Source organism: Myotis lucifugus, unplaced genomic scaffold (assembly GCF_000147115.1).
Source record: "Myotis lucifugus unplaced genomic scaffold, Myoluc2.0 scaffold_15, whole genome shotgun sequence".
Taxonomy (NCBI): Eukaryota; Metazoa; Chordata; class Mammalia; order Chiroptera; family Vespertilionidae; genus Myotis; species Myotis lucifugus.
Genome location: NW_005871063.1, coordinates 294291 through 310637, shown reverse-complemented (window position 1 = coordinate 310637; position 16347 = coordinate 294291). Strand labels below are relative to the sequence as shown.

General features: G+C 39.5%; 1 protein-coding gene and 1 pseudogene across 1 annotated transcript; both read right to left on the bottom strand.

The window, feature by feature from the left end:
* Positions 1-5976: 5976 nt before the first annotated feature.
* STEAP1 (STEAP family member 1) lies at positions 5977-11729 on the bottom strand. The gene is made up of 4 exons (XM_006084930.3): positions 11626-11729; positions 9217-9729; positions 8470-8634; positions 5977-6343 (listed from the first exon to the last, which is right to left on the bottom strand). The coding sequence occupies exons 1-4, from the start codon at positions 11704-11706 to the stop codon at positions 6086-6088; spliced, it is 1017 nt and encodes a 338-aa protein (XP_006084992.1). The 5' UTR covers positions 11707-11729; the 3' UTR covers positions 5977-6085.
* A 2843-nt stretch (positions 11730-14572) lies between these two features.
* LOC102438276 lies at positions 14573-14899 on the bottom strand (annotated as a pseudogene).
* Between the last annotated feature and the right edge of the window lie 1448 nt (positions 14900-16347).

The window sequence follows — 16347 nt, the reverse complement described above, 5'->3', positions numbered from 1 at the left end:
AGAGCAATATAATAAAGAAATGATGAACATAGAGCTGGTGAGAAAATAGGAAGCAAATACTAACCAAAAGAAAGCTGACTAGATAAATTAATATCAAAGTAGGCAGATATTTTGAGGAATTTTGTTTTATTTTATTTTTTTTTTAATATATTTTATTGATTTTTCACAGAGAGGAAGGGAAAGGGATAGAGAGTTAGAAACATCGATGAGAGAGAAACATCGATCAGCTGCCTCTTGCACACCTCCTACTGGGGATGTGCCCGCAACCAAGGTACATGCCCTTGGCCGGAATCGAACCTGGGACCTTTCAGTCCGCAGGCCGACGCTCTATCCACTGAGCCAAACCGGTCAGGGCGAGGAATTTTGTTTTAAAGGTTTGTAGAGAAATAGGCCAAGAACTGGAGGCGGACATTAGTTCAATTTATTTTTTAATACTGTGACCTACTGGAAATAATACAGGAAAATCATACACAATTTAAGAGTAAAGCTCTTTGAAGCTGTGTGTGTGGATTTAGTGCTGAAACAGAAGAGTTGGTCTTAGGGATGGGACAATACTTTTTTTTTAATTAAAATAAGCAAAGGATAAAGATACCAGATTCAGGTACATTTATTGATAGATTTGTGGGCGAGAAGATGAGACAGTTCTCTTCTGATTACATCCGTTTCCTAAGGAAAATCTACTAGTTGAGTGTAGGAGAGGTTAATATTGGTTTGAACAGAGGGAAGGTATAATATAGCAGTTTTAATAAGTGAAAAAATACATTTCCTATGAAAATATAAAAGAATAGGCAGTGTCGAGAATCCACTTAATGTTTGCCATCATTAATTTAAAGTGAGACTAGTCAGTGTGGCAGTCATGTGTTTTTTTCCAGCTAAGTTCATCTTCTTCAGTGAAGATGCAGAGTAGGTGAAGTTGAATACGTGTTCAGGTAAAGCAAGCATGGTTTCTTTCTGTCAGTGCTACACTTCCCTTGTCCTCTTTCATATGTATTGGTAGTGAGTTGGTGAGGGACTGTAATGCTGGTTGTGCTGAAAAGCACCTCCCAGCAAACCCTGTCTGACCCCACAGCTGGTTGTGCTCTGAAATTAGAATGAGGACTATTTAGCACTTTTGTCTCTCAGCTGTTGGCCTACTTGGCAAACGTGAGAAAATAGGAAAGAACCCATTTCGAACTTCACAGCATCAGTCCATCTGTCTGCAGATAGACCATGCAGATGCACTCAGATTCTATTCTCTCTTGTGGCATTTACAGCTCTAGGGCCTGGGACAGTGGTTCTCAACCTTCCTAATGCCGCGACCCTTTAGTACAGTTCTTCATGTTGTGGTGACCCCCAATTTCATTGTTACAAATTGAACATAATTAAAGCATAGTGATTAATCACAAAAACAATATGTAATTATATATGTGTTTTCTGATGGTCTTAGGCGACCCCTGTGAAAGGGTCGTTCGACCCCCAAAGGGGTCGCGACCCACAGGTTGAGAACCGCTGGGCTGGGAGGATAAGTCATCCACTTTACCTGTGGGTTATATCAGTATCCCCCTTTATGTCATCGATGTCTCCCCCTGTTAGCAACTTTGAGTAGGTTTCTGTGCCTTGAAAATAAGCAATCCCTGACAAAAAGGTCACTTTCCTCATCTGTATAAATGAGGAGGGGTTTTCAAATTATGCACCTTGAAGCCCAAGTTGTCACAGGGACGTGTAAGCAGGATGGAAGAAATAACGAAAAGGCACAAATAGCTCCTGGTCCCGCTAGCCCACTTCTCCTCTGACCCCTATTACATGTAGGGTTCTTGTTAGGGATTTCACTCAAAAAGTTTCTATTAAAGAAATGAACATAAACCCTACTCTTCCAGCTCTTATATTGTAGAATTCCATGGCGTAGATTCATTTATATCTGTTTTTAGTGATAGTACAACTTCAAGTTATAAGATGAGGGTAGGTCTGAAATCATTGCTCGGGTCATATGTCGATGCATGTGTCAATCATTATGACATGGTCGTTATAACCCCCTGGCTATCTTCCTGGTTCTCTGACTCTCAGAAGACCTTGTTGAGTCAGTCACTCTGGTCCAGTTGAGGTGCAGAAGTCGTAATGCTTCAAAGATCAACAGCTTCCTCTCCGATACAATTTTGGCACCTATGTTTCCTTCCCTTCTTCTCTCTCTTCCATGTTGTTCATAGATACAGCCATTTTGTTGAGGGAGCCTCATTTCAGTGGGGTCATGCCTTGGGCAAGAGATTAACAAACTCATGTGATCTCATCAGTTCAACCATTTTATTTATAGCTGTGTGGACTGGCAACTTGTTCTTGGCACAGTTCCAATGGGCATCCATTAATAATTCTGGGAATGTCACATACTCACCAGCCATAAATGTGAGTGAGGCCTGACCAGATGAAAAAGTAGAATTAGCTGAGAAGAAGAAAGTACTGAACTTTAGCCTCAGGTCATGTGTAATGGTCGCAAGTCAGTGATTGATAAATTTATTTAATGATAGGATTATTTTCAATAAATAGGAGATCAAATAATTTATTACTTCTTCAAAGGGTCTCTTGATAAAATCTGGAAAAATTGGCATGAAGAAAGAGGACTTCCAGTTAACTGAGTAAACCTTAACATTAAATCCAAACTGGAATTCTAACTAACACTTTTACTTTGAAGACTGGGTTTAGGAAAAGGAGCTACTACATCTTGTTCATTTTCTTGGAAGAAAACTCCAGGCTTAATTTTATCAATGAAAATTACAATTTTTCTTACTTATTTGTATGCTTAATTTTACAGATCCCATGCTTAATGGGCCACAATTTCTTACAGGCTTCCTCAGACATGTGGTCCACCATCTGAAAATCAGAGCAAAATCATAAATTTCGTTTTTGTCTTAAACAACATTAAATGTGACTCATTATTAAAATAGGAAAAGGGCATCGTTTTAACAGTTTTTTAAAAAAACAAAACTAAAGAGGATAAGATTCCTATACAGGAAATGCTTAAAGAAAATAAACCCCCGGCGGACTTCCTTTGGAGCAGAAAACGAAGCTGTGGTGTGGAAGGAAGGCATCAGATTCCTGGCCAGTGGCTCTTCTTGGGGCTGTTCTTTGTGTTCCAGGGAGACTGTGTGACTGTCCTCCACAACTGTCTTAATTGTATCAGAAGTTTTATGTTAAAAAATCACCTTATCAAAAGGGCAAAGAAGTATCTTCTCTTTTCTTTCCACTGCCCTAAACCTTAGTATGTCCTTCACAGTTACATTTGTGCATGCTGAAACAAACAAAAAAACCCACACCGCATCCCTTAGCAACTGAGATTATTGTAAACAGCATACAATGTACAGAACACACACTCTGTTTTTGTTAAAAAAATTTGTTGCGGTGAAAAATATCTGCTTCTCTTATTCTATTTAATGCCATTTCTTTAAGTCATGCAAGCTAACAGAATCCTAGAAGTCCCTTGCTAAATGCCTTTTTCTCCTTCACTCATATTCTATTGGTCATGAATTCATGGAACTTCTTTCTTCTATCATATTGTGTTAGCTCTACTTTTTTATCCATACTCTCTGCCATGGCCTCCATTTAATAACTTGTTTATGTCCTGGGACATTGCATTGTCTCCGTAGATAGTCTTTCAGCCTTCCAACTTGCTTTCACCTTGACTCCCATCAAACCCATCTCTTGGATAGTCTACAGAGATTTTTCTAAAATGCAAATTTGATTATGTTAAAGCTCCTGTTTAAAGTTTTATCAATGGCTTCCCCACTCTCTGAAGAACAAAGTCTAAACTTAGTTTTATGTTATATAATGATTTCGTTGATCTATCTGGCTTGCATCTCTACCCAATCTGGTATTTCCTTCATTCTTTGTTGCTAAGACTTTAGTTCTTCCAATGCATTTCATCCCACCATTTTATACCTCCATGTTGCTCACTATGGTACCTATTTTTCTATTCTATCTGAAGGACTCCTACTTATACTTTAATACCCAGCTCAAATAGTTTTTTTTTTTTTGATCTTACAAACTTCCTTACTTTGCCCTTAAAAATAGAACTGGTCTTTTTCTTCCTTAGTGATACCAGCAAGCCTAGAGTCCATTGCTGTGCTAAAATTGTCTTCCCTTAAAGACCGTAAGTAGGGACTAGGTCATTTTTATCTTGATATATCCTCTGTCTAGCACTGGGCCTGGTATATGGGAGATACTCTATAAATGTTCATCGAGTAAAACAAAATCCAAGCGTATAGCAAAAAATGTTTTTTTTAAAGAATTTTGTTTTCTTCTGCTTAGAAAAATACTATACAACCATTGTAAAAAATTCAGCAAAGATGCAGAGTAGATGGTCTAGTTTTCAAATTGAATCTCTATGCTTTGTGCTTTATTTCCAAGACCTATTTTCTCTTATTCCTGGGAATTATCCAAGGGGTTTATTCTGTTTCAGAATAGGCCTGTGCTGTTTATTATAATGGCTAACAGAGAAAGGACTCAGCTGTTGTCCTGGACAGCTTCATTGAAGTGCCACTTCAGGTTGGAATCTTGTTCGCAAGCTGCAGCCTCTATGATGCCTTGGTAACAGGAAGGTTGAAACACGATTTCTTTCTCTCACTACTGGAGATGCTGACACTTTGCCATCTTGCAATGCACTTGAGAGTGCAGGTACTCAACTGCTACATCTCAGGGCTGGTTTATTATGGTATATGGTGTATGGTATACTTATGTGGTTCCGTAGTAATGTCCCCTTGCTAGATCTGGTTTGCACTTCTAGAGCCCTAGATTCCTTTTTCTCTCGTGGTGAATTCTCAAGGACACTATTGTCTGCTCTGTTTCCAATTGTGCTTCTCTCAACTCCTTTCTTCACTACCTGCAGACAAGTCTCTGCATATCTGAGCCCCAATCGTGCATAGAATTCAAATTTATAATCCAGAAGGCTTCTTAGCCTATCCTTTGTAATAGAAAAAAATAAAAAACTGAACTCCACTCAATGAATATTCTAATTGTTTGTCCTAATTTGTACCATTAGCTCTATTAGTCCTAATAAATAATTGACCCATATAACAGAGGTTTGTGGTTAGTTTTGCTAATTATGAAAAACCTCTGAAGGATGTTGGATTAGGGTCTGATAGTAGACGTATATTTTGCTCCTTGGAGAACTAATTCATGGTCTGCTTTTGTCAGTATATTAAGGTAACTTCAACTGATTGGTACATAAGTTGGGTAGAGAAATTGGAATTGACTTTTCCTCTGGATAGCCTGGGTTTTATTTTGCCTGGCTGCGTATCTGTTATTATTCTGTTGCTTTACTTGTATAGACATAGTCTGTGTGTTTTTGAGGTGGGTGTTCCAAGAATCACACCCAGTTACAGGAAAATGAGTTCTTTAACAACACTCATAACACTGTATATAACTGTGTGGTAGATCCAGATAATACGTTTTTTCATGGCTCATGATACCTTTTAATGAGTAGAGAGTACTGGTATTTCAAGGTCTTTTATTATTTACTAGAGGCCCGGTGCACGAATTCATGCAGAGGTGGCATCCCTCAGGGTGGCCTACGGAGATCAGTCCCCAGATCATGTCCCCAGCCTTGCAGCCCCACAGCCCTGCCTGGTACCCCGCCTTGGCCTGGTGCCGCCCACTCACTTGCTCCACCACCCTGCCACGGTCCTGCTTTCATCGGGGCCCACTGGGCTGGCAGCGCCTCCACTGCTGCTGGCTGCCAGCACTGCATCACCGATGCCTGACATGTTCCGCGCTGCCCGCTGGTGATCAGCGCACATCATAGCAAGTGGTCGAACTCCCGGTCGAACAACCGCCCGACGGGATAATTTGCATATTAGGCTTTTGTTATATAGGAAGGATAATATTATGTAGTCTGGCAAATCAGACGTGATTATTCAACTTTACTGAAAATAGAGAATGTGCTAAGATGATTTTATTTCTTGCTTTGAATCAACTCTGATATACACATATTTTAAACTCATCACTCAGAAACACAGATATATTAAGACCCTCAGTAGTTATTTTTATTAAGCAAATACAAATTGGAAATATTTATGATAAAATATATCAAATTTGAACAAAAATGTTGTAAACAGTAATTCTACAACTGGGAAGACATCTCAATCTTGTTAAGTTTGGTAACATCTTCCCAACCATGTCTAATCTTCAGTATCTTCTTTCTCAAGCATGGCAGGAATAGTATAGCTTTACATACCAGGACAACAATTGGAAGGAAAACAGCTATCATAAAACTTGGAGGTGTATACCATACAAATTGTTTTATATCGACCCATTTATTCCAGGCAAAAATCAATGCATGTATTGTGCCCAGTAGAAGGGCAACAATTCCTAGCTTGCTCTGCAAAAGAAAAAAAAAATTATCTTGGTGAAGATTGGTTCCAAAAGAGTTTATTCCGTCTTACTTAATCTGGATCTGTTCTGTTGCTAGGAAATTCTTCCATTCATCTGTAATGGTTTTCCTATTACATTTCTTAACAATGTCCACTCACACCTTTCCATTCTTTTTAACATGTCCCCACTTTACTCCTACTTTTGGGTAATGCCTCTGTCTCCAGGCTATTTAAATTAAGAACATTCACAACCCTCTTCCTTTCCATCTCAGCCAGTCAATAACACTGTCTTCCCTTTCTCCACACTTTGTTCATCTCTCTTATGACATTTATTTTGTGATGGTTTGTCTCTTGTGCATTTGCCTTAATTCTGCCTATCAAGAGACATCTAAAACCAGGGGCCCTCTTACTCATCACAGGACCCCTACAGAAGCAACACAATGATTTGTGCCTTTTAGGTGCTCAGCAAAGAGAGGTGGGTTGACTGAAGATTAGTGCAAAAATCAATTCGACCTCAGTGATCTTTATTAATTGCGAGGACAACCAAAGTGATTGACTTTGATTTTGGTATCTGAATACTAAAACCAATTATCTTGGCCTATGTTAAAAAAAATCAAACATTCTGATAAAGTGGGAAAATACCAACAATCATTTCAATGTTTGAACAAGACATAGAGATAATGAAGATGTGGAGAAAAATTTCAGCTAGCATTGGGATACTTGGCACCATCCCGATAAAGTTGCTTAAAAATAGTTGTTCACCTAAATAATTTTACAGCATCCTGAGGATAGCTCTTCTAGATAACTTTTGACTTCTATTCACTTACTGGAAATGGTCATTAGCCTGCCAGGAGAAATCCAACTCACAATTATTGAGCAGTAAGTACCCTTAAACCCCAATGAATACAAATAGTTAAGTTTCTATTTTTAGATAAAAATCTCCAACATAAATTGGAGAGTAATCAGTTCTTGGACTGTAAATGAGAAGTTTCTAGGTTATTAATTGAAAAAATACATGTGACTTGTTGAAGATTAATTTTACCAAATGTGTATTATGTACTTATTATGAAGTAGGCGTTGTGCACGTAGTGAAATGGGCTTAGTTGTCAAGACGCAGTGCTTGCATTCCTGATTCGATCTGAGCAGTGGTGCTCAGCATGTGTGTGGCAGGCAGAGCAACGTAAGAGGAAAGTTATTAATGAGGAGCAGAGAACCCCAATGGCTATCAGGCTGAACCTACAAAATCAACAAACACTGCACTTGGAAAACATGGCACTATCTCTAAGCCACAGTGGAATGACTCAGATGGAGACTTGCTTTTCAGCCTAATCAGATGCCCTGATAGAGTGTTTGTGGGAGTATGACCATGTACAAAGGATAGTAGGGAATGTCTGATTTTGTGGGAATTTACAAAGATGTCTACCCATACAAGGTAAAGCTATATAATTTTAAAAATCTTGCCAGTGCTTATGGCTTAATTAATTTTAGTCCTTTGAATCTTGTCTGACATAAATCCCCTTGTGAATTCTGGCACATAGCTCTTTTTATGGTGTAATCTACTACTAGGAGATTAACCTCAGTAAATCTGAAATGGTTTGAATTCCAAGGATATTGAGAAGCTTCAAGTGAGTAAGCTACATAAAATGTAACTTGGAAAAAGCAGCATTTACAATTAGGTATTAGAATACCTTTGGTAGATATAACTCCATATTTCAAGGAGAGATGCTTTTTTATGGATAGTACAAAGCTATGTAACTTAAAAGGGATGAATAAAATTAGATGCTAGGCAAGAGAATATTTTTATTTTTTGGGGGAAGTAAAAAAACCCATAAATATTAAATTTCTAAAATATCACATTTAAAATTATTAGATGGATAGCTAACACATTTCAAATGTTAGAAATACTTCTCTTTGAGTAATGCCTTTTATTTATGTCTAGAAAACACTTCTATTTAGCAGCAATAGGGAAAAATTATAGGAGAGCACAGTATTAATGGGAACAAGTGGTAGGATCTTGGCTACTGGCAAACCATTTGTTATTTTCTATGGGGTAAAGTCAGTATACTTGATGATATTATAAGCACGAAAAGATTGACCGCTCTGAGGGAACAGAAGCATTTTATACATCATTTACCTGAATATAGTGAAATTCTCTCCATGTCAAAGAGTCACTCACAGAGGGAATAGATGTCACCGCTAACAGAGCCAGGATTGCAAGTGCCACGATTCCCAGAGACACATACATTTCCATTCTCCAAACATCATGCTCAATCCAGGCATCTTCTTTCTTTTGTTGGACCTAGCAGAGGGTGAAGAGAGGAATGAGTGTAAAGAACACCTAGCTCCCGCACGTGAACCCCCTCCTACACTCACTCTGGCTGCTATGGAGGGCCAGATAACTGGGGCCTCTACACAATTATGACTTGTTTTTGCATTCCTCTGAAAGGAATGACACAGGAACTATTAATCACTTTCTTGAATGCAACATTGATGTAACTTTTATTTATATAATAATTATGGTTAGAATTGTAATGTGCATGCACACGGGTAAATAAACAGAAAATAAGAAAAATGAGCATTAAAAGTAATCTTGTGAGGGTGGTAGAAAATGGAAATGTGGCTGTGTCCATGAACACAATACTTGTTTGTATTGTTAAAGTTGTAGTTTAAACTTTCAGCTTAAAATACATTCCTCGATGTAAAACTATACAACCAAGCCCCAATAAAGGGCTAATAATAAAACATTTTAAAATGCAGATTACTTTCTCAGCACAGGGTTTCAACAGGGGTTTGAGGTATTGATATTAACATGACAAAGAGTTAATCTGTTAGGTGACTTAGACTTTTTGGTTAAGTGATACTGTCGATTTCATCATCCTACCTGTTGATACGCCCAGTTCAGCAACTTGTACCTGTAGGATCGCCTCATTGGATAGGACAAACTATAAATTGCATGCAGGACAGCAAAAAAGAAACTGAGCAGCCCAAACTGCTTCCTTGTTAACATCCACCTATCCAACCAATGTGGAAATTTCTTATACTTGGTTCCATTACGGAGCTGTACAGCTGCTGCTATCACACCTGGCAAATATACCAGCGCCAAGAGGGTGATGGAAACCATTGGCAAGACTTTGTTGATGACCAGGATTGGAATTTTATAAAAATACTGTTGATGGGAAATTACAAGAGGGTGAATTACTTCCCTCAGAAGAGTGTAGAGAAAAGTCAGAGAGGATACGACAGCAGCGATTTTAATTGGCAAGCGCCATTCTGGGAAGAGCTCCTGTTTGCGCTGAAGCTTTTGGGGACAGTCAAAGTCATCAAAATGGGCTGTTTGGTCCAAGTGCAAAAGCACAGGTCTCTTCAGCATGCTGGTTTCTCCTGAGTTCTTATTCTACGAAGAAAAGAAAACAAACATCTTAAAATTTAAACAACGGGATTTCCTTGAACGAATTATTTATTGCTCATTGTGCTTTTCAGTTAAAATGGACATTCAGAACCTTGTTTTTGGATTCTGGTTTTAGCTGAAGAGATGGCATAGTCTATGTAGCACTGATCAAAGGTGCATGTAGCTACTTTGGGGTTCTCTATTAGTTTCTGTTGCTCATTTTTCAAAATAAATACATGCTTCAGATAGCTCCACTAAAGCTTAGGCCATGTGCTTCTGTCTTGAAGGCAGAAAAGGATGCAATAATGCAACTGGGAAACTAAAATTGAAAACAAAAAAAATCCAGTAATCTTTGGTAAAAATAATAACAGTTGTAAATTGTAACAGTTGTATGTATTTTTAAATATTTTTATTGGTTACTGGGTAACTCTTGGCAAAAGACTGAAGAGTGAATTCTTCATTAATTCAAGTGCAGGAGATTAAGACTAATATGGTCATTACTATTAGAAAAAAAATTTATAATTTCCATCATAGTAGTCTTAAACCTTGATTTCATATTTCTAAATTATCTCATTGGTGTAAGTAATGACGGACAAATAGTCTATTAGAAGTACAAAGGCTATATAAGTAGTTAAATCCCATAGGGATGATCTATTTCCTGAGAAAGTTATACTTCTTTACTCAGTTATATTTCTAGTTAGTCAGCAATTCCAAAGAAGGTTAAATTGAATATTTTGTCATTTCCACAACTGACTGATATATCAGCAAATCAAAAAACAAAAAAAACCCAAAAAACAAAAAACTCAAAATGAGAAATTATATCAGTGTTTCTTTATTGAGTTACTTTATGAATTTACTTTCTCACCCAATATGTATTACTCATTTCTTATAGCTCTATATGTAGAACCTTAGCATTTTACTGCTCAAAATGTTAGTGATTAACTTGCTCATTTCCTCATTTTATGCATGATAACTACTTCACACAGTTCTCTATAATTTTTGGTGTTTAAAAATGACCTCTCACCATTTGACTTTAACTTCCAGTAATAAATCACTATTACATCAAATGTCTTTTCCAATTACTCCAGTTAGAAGGGAGTTGAGCATGACATAGCATCTGTCATCTCTTCACATTAAAACACTCTAAGTACAATCAACTGAGATCAATTTTCTGGTTAAGGGTAAAGAGCTACGGAACAGGAAATAGGGCAGTTAACTTGAAAAATAAAAATAATTTCATTTTATGTACACTTATTTTATAAAGCATGTGCTTATATCTTAATTATTTTGCTTATTAAAATAATCAAGGTAAAATTCATAATTTCTGTTAAAACTGAGTTGAGATCATTTAGAAAGGTAAAAAGAGTTTAAAACAAAAAATTTCCACCACTTTTTCAGTTGATAATGTAGTCAGAAACATTTTATCTGGAGGTGGGGAAAAGTGGGACCAGTGGTTCTTATTCTAAAATTGAATGCATTTGGTTAAACAGTGAACATTAATTAACTTGATGATCTCTTGGTAAACTACCATGGTGCCCATTAAAAAATACATGCTTGCACAACTGTCATATGGGCACTGGCGATTCTTTTGAAACAGACGCATTGAGGATGTTAGAAAACATTGGAAGGGCGTTGGAGACGATATGGTCTAACTCTCTCACTTTACAGATAGACCAAGACCCAGGGTTTTCAGTGACTCATTCAAGGTTATTCAGCTAAGTTCATGGCAGCCAGTCAAGGTACAATTTCTCTTCTATATGTCACTGACCTGAACCCATCACAACATCAGTGACATGAATCAGTGAAAATATCAGCAGACGAGGGTGAAAAATCACTTTTACAGCACCATGAGATATAGAAGAGCATTTGAGTTATGTTTATGGATTTTAATTATTATTTTACCAAATAATCATCTTCTTCTAGACTTCTCCTAGGCTTCATTTTCCAAAGTTCTTGGTTTGTGATGTTTTGTTGGATTTCCATTGATTCTATAAAATATTGCTTCAGCCACCTATGAAAATAAAAATAATTATCTTCTTCAAGTCTATGCTCTTTATGATATTGACAGGGCAACATGAGCAGTTTCCTGTGGGGAGCGGCTACAGTGTTTGGACAGGTTCAAGCCTTGGACTGAGGAGAGGGCACAGTCACTCATGGCCACGTGCAAGTCCCAGCTTGGAGGGCAGGGCCCTCCCAGCACAATTACAGCCAACAGCTATAGTTGTAAGCTTGAACCTATGGTCCGAACACGTGGCCCCACGTGTCTGAGTGATGTGGGCTTGATAGAGTTCAGGTGCATGTAATTGAGTAGGATCGAAACCAATGAGAATGTTGTAAACATCTTGACCACGCCCTTACTTTGCCTCATGGAATCTGCTATAAAATAAAGACAAGGCTTGTGGGCGCTGATGCTGTCTCTCCATCAGAGAAGCAGCGTCTCACCGGGACCCGGCTTTCATTCTCTTGTCTGTCTTTTCTAAGCCTTTCAGCCGCCCCCACTCAGGTTCACCCTTGGCCATGCTGGCGCGGCACAGTTTCCTCATATGAGGACTACAGTGGCAGATAAAATATAATTAAAATACAGTTAGTGACTGATTTACACATTAAACTTTACATTATAATCTCCATCCAGGGCCCTTGTGTCAAGAGAAACTGCTTTACTTTGTCAAACTAGCGGTACAATGTATGACCTAGGTGTCTACTAGTATATGAAATTCAAATGGTTGGATGTTGCCTTTTGTTTAGGGCAGTGGTTGGCAAACTCATTAGTCAACAGAGCCAAATATCAACAGTACAACAATTGAAATTTCTTTTGAGAGCCAAATTTTTTTAAAAATATATTTTATTGATTTTTTACAGAGAGGAAGGGAGAGGGATAGAGAGTTAGAAACATCGATGAGAGAGAAACATCGATCAGCTGCTTTCTGCACACCCCAAACTGGGGATGTGCCCACAACCAAGGTACATGCCCTTGGCCGGAATCGAACCTGGGACCTTTCAGTCCGCAGGCCGACGCTCTATCCACTGAGCCAAACCGGTTAGGGCAAGAGCCAAATTTTTAAAACTATATAGGTAGGTACATTGTTATTAACTTAATTAGGGTACTCCTAAGGCTTAGGAAGAGCCACACTCAAGGGGCCAAAAAGCCGCATGTGGCTTGCGAACTGCAGTTTGCCGACCACGGGTTTAGGGGAATTTAACTCCAGGTGCTCATTTAGAAGAATGCCAACTCCCCTCAAAGGTAAATAGAATTAGGAATGCATTTTTTCTGAGAGTAATAATGTTATCAATGGAAGCTGGAGTTTGCTGGTGTAAGATCAGGAAGTTGTATTTTGGGGGTTGACCCTAGAATTTGAAGTACAGTGGGGCCTTGACTTACAAGTGTCCCGACTAACGAGTTTTTTGAGATACCAGCTGTCGGCCGATTTTTTGCATTGAGTTGATAGAGTAATTTGAGTTAACGAGCTCCTTAACGAGCTCGGTCTCGGAACGAATTAAACTCGTAAGTCAAGGCCCCACTGTAATAATTAAATGATTTTATGGGCAAATTTTTTGAGTTTCAGACAACGAATAAAATGGACACTCTTGGGAAGATGAACCCTGATAGTGGCACAAAGGAATGAAACGTGGTATTTTCAGAGTAACAGACTGGTTTTTGTTGGTAAAACATAAATTGCTGGTATTTCCACTGGGGTTATTGAGTTGTGTTCAATCACTGACATGCCCCTATCCTGGTCAACCCTGTGGAAACTAATTTTGTCCAACTTCCTACCCTATAAAGGACTGTTTTCCTAAATACCCAACAGAACTTCATTCAGGCTTGGTGTAACATTTTTTAGGAAAGAGAAACATATAATGTCACAATATTATTCATTGTTTTTATTTGTTCTAAATGTATTTCCAGAGGAATACATCTCCAATTTGTACTTTGTGAAATTCAGTGAGTAAAGCAGATTAGATATATAATAATTTGAGAACTGTGAAAACATTCTAAATGTTTCTGAATTTTAGAGCACCTGCAACACTTCATTGAACGGAAAGTTGTTGCCAGGAATAGTTTAAAATACTTAAAGCACTCTCCAACTTTTAAAGGTTTTATCTTCACAAAGAATGAGGAAGAGCGCCCTAGCTGGTTTGGCTTGGTGGATAGAGCGTCAGCCTGCGGACTCAAGGGTCCCAGGTTCGATTCCGGCCGGGGGCATTGGTTTCGGGGACGTCCCAGTGGGGAGTGTCCAGGAGGCAGCTGATGTTTCTGGCTCTCTATCCCTCTCCCTTCCTCTCTGTAAAAATTCAATAAAAAAAAAGAATGAAGAAGAGCCATCTTTATGTAGTTCCACCATTTGCCTTTGTTGAAGCACTCTGCGAACATTTCCCATATATTATTCATTTTCAAATTTCACAATATTCATGCTGAGGATATTTGTTTTGGTCTGTCCACCTTGACTGGCATCGAACTCGGGACCCTTCAGTCCACCGGCTGAAGCTCTATCCACTGAGCCAAACCAGCTAGGCCTCCCCCTTTTTTTGAGTAAACACCTTTATTACATGAGCTAAGATAGGAGGGAAGAGGATTTCTTTGCCTTTCTGGGCCTTGATTTTCCTTAGAACGCCAGCTCCGTGCCCTCTAGCACAGAGACATCTAGTCTTGAAGCGATTCATGAAAGAAGTTTGCCTGCTGGTCCTGCTCCTTGAGAAGACTGCTGATTTTGGCATCCTTTTTTCTTTCATCATATTTCTTCTGAATTCTCTTTGATCTTTTTTTGTCTAAAATCTCTTCCTCCTCAGTAGTCAGCTTGGCCCCCTTCTTGTGGCCCCAGGGCAGTGCCTGGTGGGACTCACACCACTGTCAGTGCGGTGTGCTGTCAGTGAGCACGATGCAGTTCTTTACTAGGGTCTTTACCAGTTAGTTCGTTGCTGGATGCATTGTAGACATCAATAATCCTTGTTTTGCGAGTCGAATACTCTGAGCCCCAGAAGTTGCCCCTGTCCAGCCGCAAGGCTTGGTACTTCTTGTTGCCTCCCCACACGTGGACTGTGTGTATGCAGCGGGGTCCAATCTTAGTGCTGGCAGCAGGGCGTCCCAGTTCATATTTTCGCTTCTCGTGGTAGGCCTCTCTCTCGCCTCCAGTCTTGAAGCGCTTGTGCCAGCTGACCCTAGGGATGCCCATGGTGTGGTGCTGGCTGGAAAGAGCCCATTTAAAAAAAATTATATAAAAAAATTTCCTCCATTTGGAGAAATGCTCTTCCTTTGGCCACAAAAGTGGGCATATGACTCAGTTTGGCTATTCACAGTTCTCTATTCCTCTGATCACATTGATTGGTTTAGGGATGGCATACTAGTACAAGCCCTGTTGAACCAGTCAGATCCTTCTTTGAGATTTTTATACATGGAAGTGGAAGATAAAGAGGACATGTCTAACACATGAAGTTGGGAGGATGGAAACCTACCACACTTCCTTCCACATGCTGCGAGGGGGAAGATGCCTTCAGTAGGATGGAAGACAGCCCAAACACAGAAGCACAAGCCAGAAAGAGGGACACAGAAGAGTTCCAGTGGTTTAAGTATTTAGATTCCCTGAGACAAGATCCTGATATTTTCAGTTACACAGGCTAATACATTCCCTTTCTTTTGCTTGTTAGTTTGACTTGGGTTTATAGCATTGACATTTGAAAGAGTTCTGAGTAAAGCATATGCCAAGCATCTAGTATCCATGAACTCAACTCTGTGATGGACACTGAGGAGGGAAAGAGAAATGAGACTTCATGCCAGCTCTGGAGGAGCTAATGGTATTTTTCCTTAAGAAGTATTACTCCAAATCATCTGGTGATTTAGGTAACATTATAACGAGAACTAGAGGCCCGGTGCACCGGGTGGGGTCCGGCCGGGCTGTCCCATGGGGGCAGATCTGGCCGGGCCCGGTGAGGGGAGGGATGCGGGAGGTTGGCCGGCTGGCCCCTACCCTGCTACCCTGATCGGGGTGGGAGGCCAATCGGGGCCCAGCTGGCGGGAGGTGGGGTGGGGGTGGGGGGTGGGGGGGTGTTGTGGGAGGTCAGCTGGCCCTGCCCCTGATGGGGGGGGAGGGGGGCTGAGTATATAGCCATTCATCTACATGGGAGCGAGACCATGCTGAAGAGCAAAGCCAGGGAAAAGCCCAGGGCAGTGAGGGAGGCAGCCTGTTGACTGTGTGGCCCACAGTCAACTTTGTGCCCAGAAGCCAAGAAAATAAAATGTCAGTCGAGTACACTATGGTGGTTTCCATCAGACATCAACCAAATATATAATTTAAATTCCACAGTGAAATCTTCTCATGAAAATAAATAAATAAATACAGGAAACAGCACAGCGTTCAGATATTAGGAACTCCCGCATTTGACCCAAAGTTCTCTTTCATCCCCATTAAAAAAGCACAGCATATTTCTTGATGTGACTGCTCCATTTTGCTGTAACAGGACTGCTGACCTCATGTTCCTGCTAAATATTGACATAGCCCAACTGACTCATGTTTATGTCAAAGAGTTTAGAATATGAAGAAACTCAATGACTGGAATACATTGTGGGTTGCTTTGCAATTCCAAACTGATACTTTCAGTGGACACTTTTGTTACCACATTTAACTACTGAAG

What these genes read in the sequence shown, in the direction of transcription:
- STEAP1 (XM_006084930.3), bottom strand. Translation starts at nt 11,706, where the DNA reads ATGGAAATCCAACAAAACATCACAAACCAAGAACTTTGGAAAATGAAG. An exon ending in TGAACTGGGCGTATCAACAG is followed by an intron (nt 8,635 to 9,216) that starts GTAGGATGATGA and finishes ACCCTCTGCTAG; the next exon opens with GTCCAACAAAAGAAAGAAGA. An exon ending in GAGAATTTCACTATATTCAG is followed by an intron (nt 6,344 to 8,469) that starts GTAAATGATGTA and finishes TTTCTTTTGCAG; the next exon opens with AGCAAGCTAGGAATTGTTGC.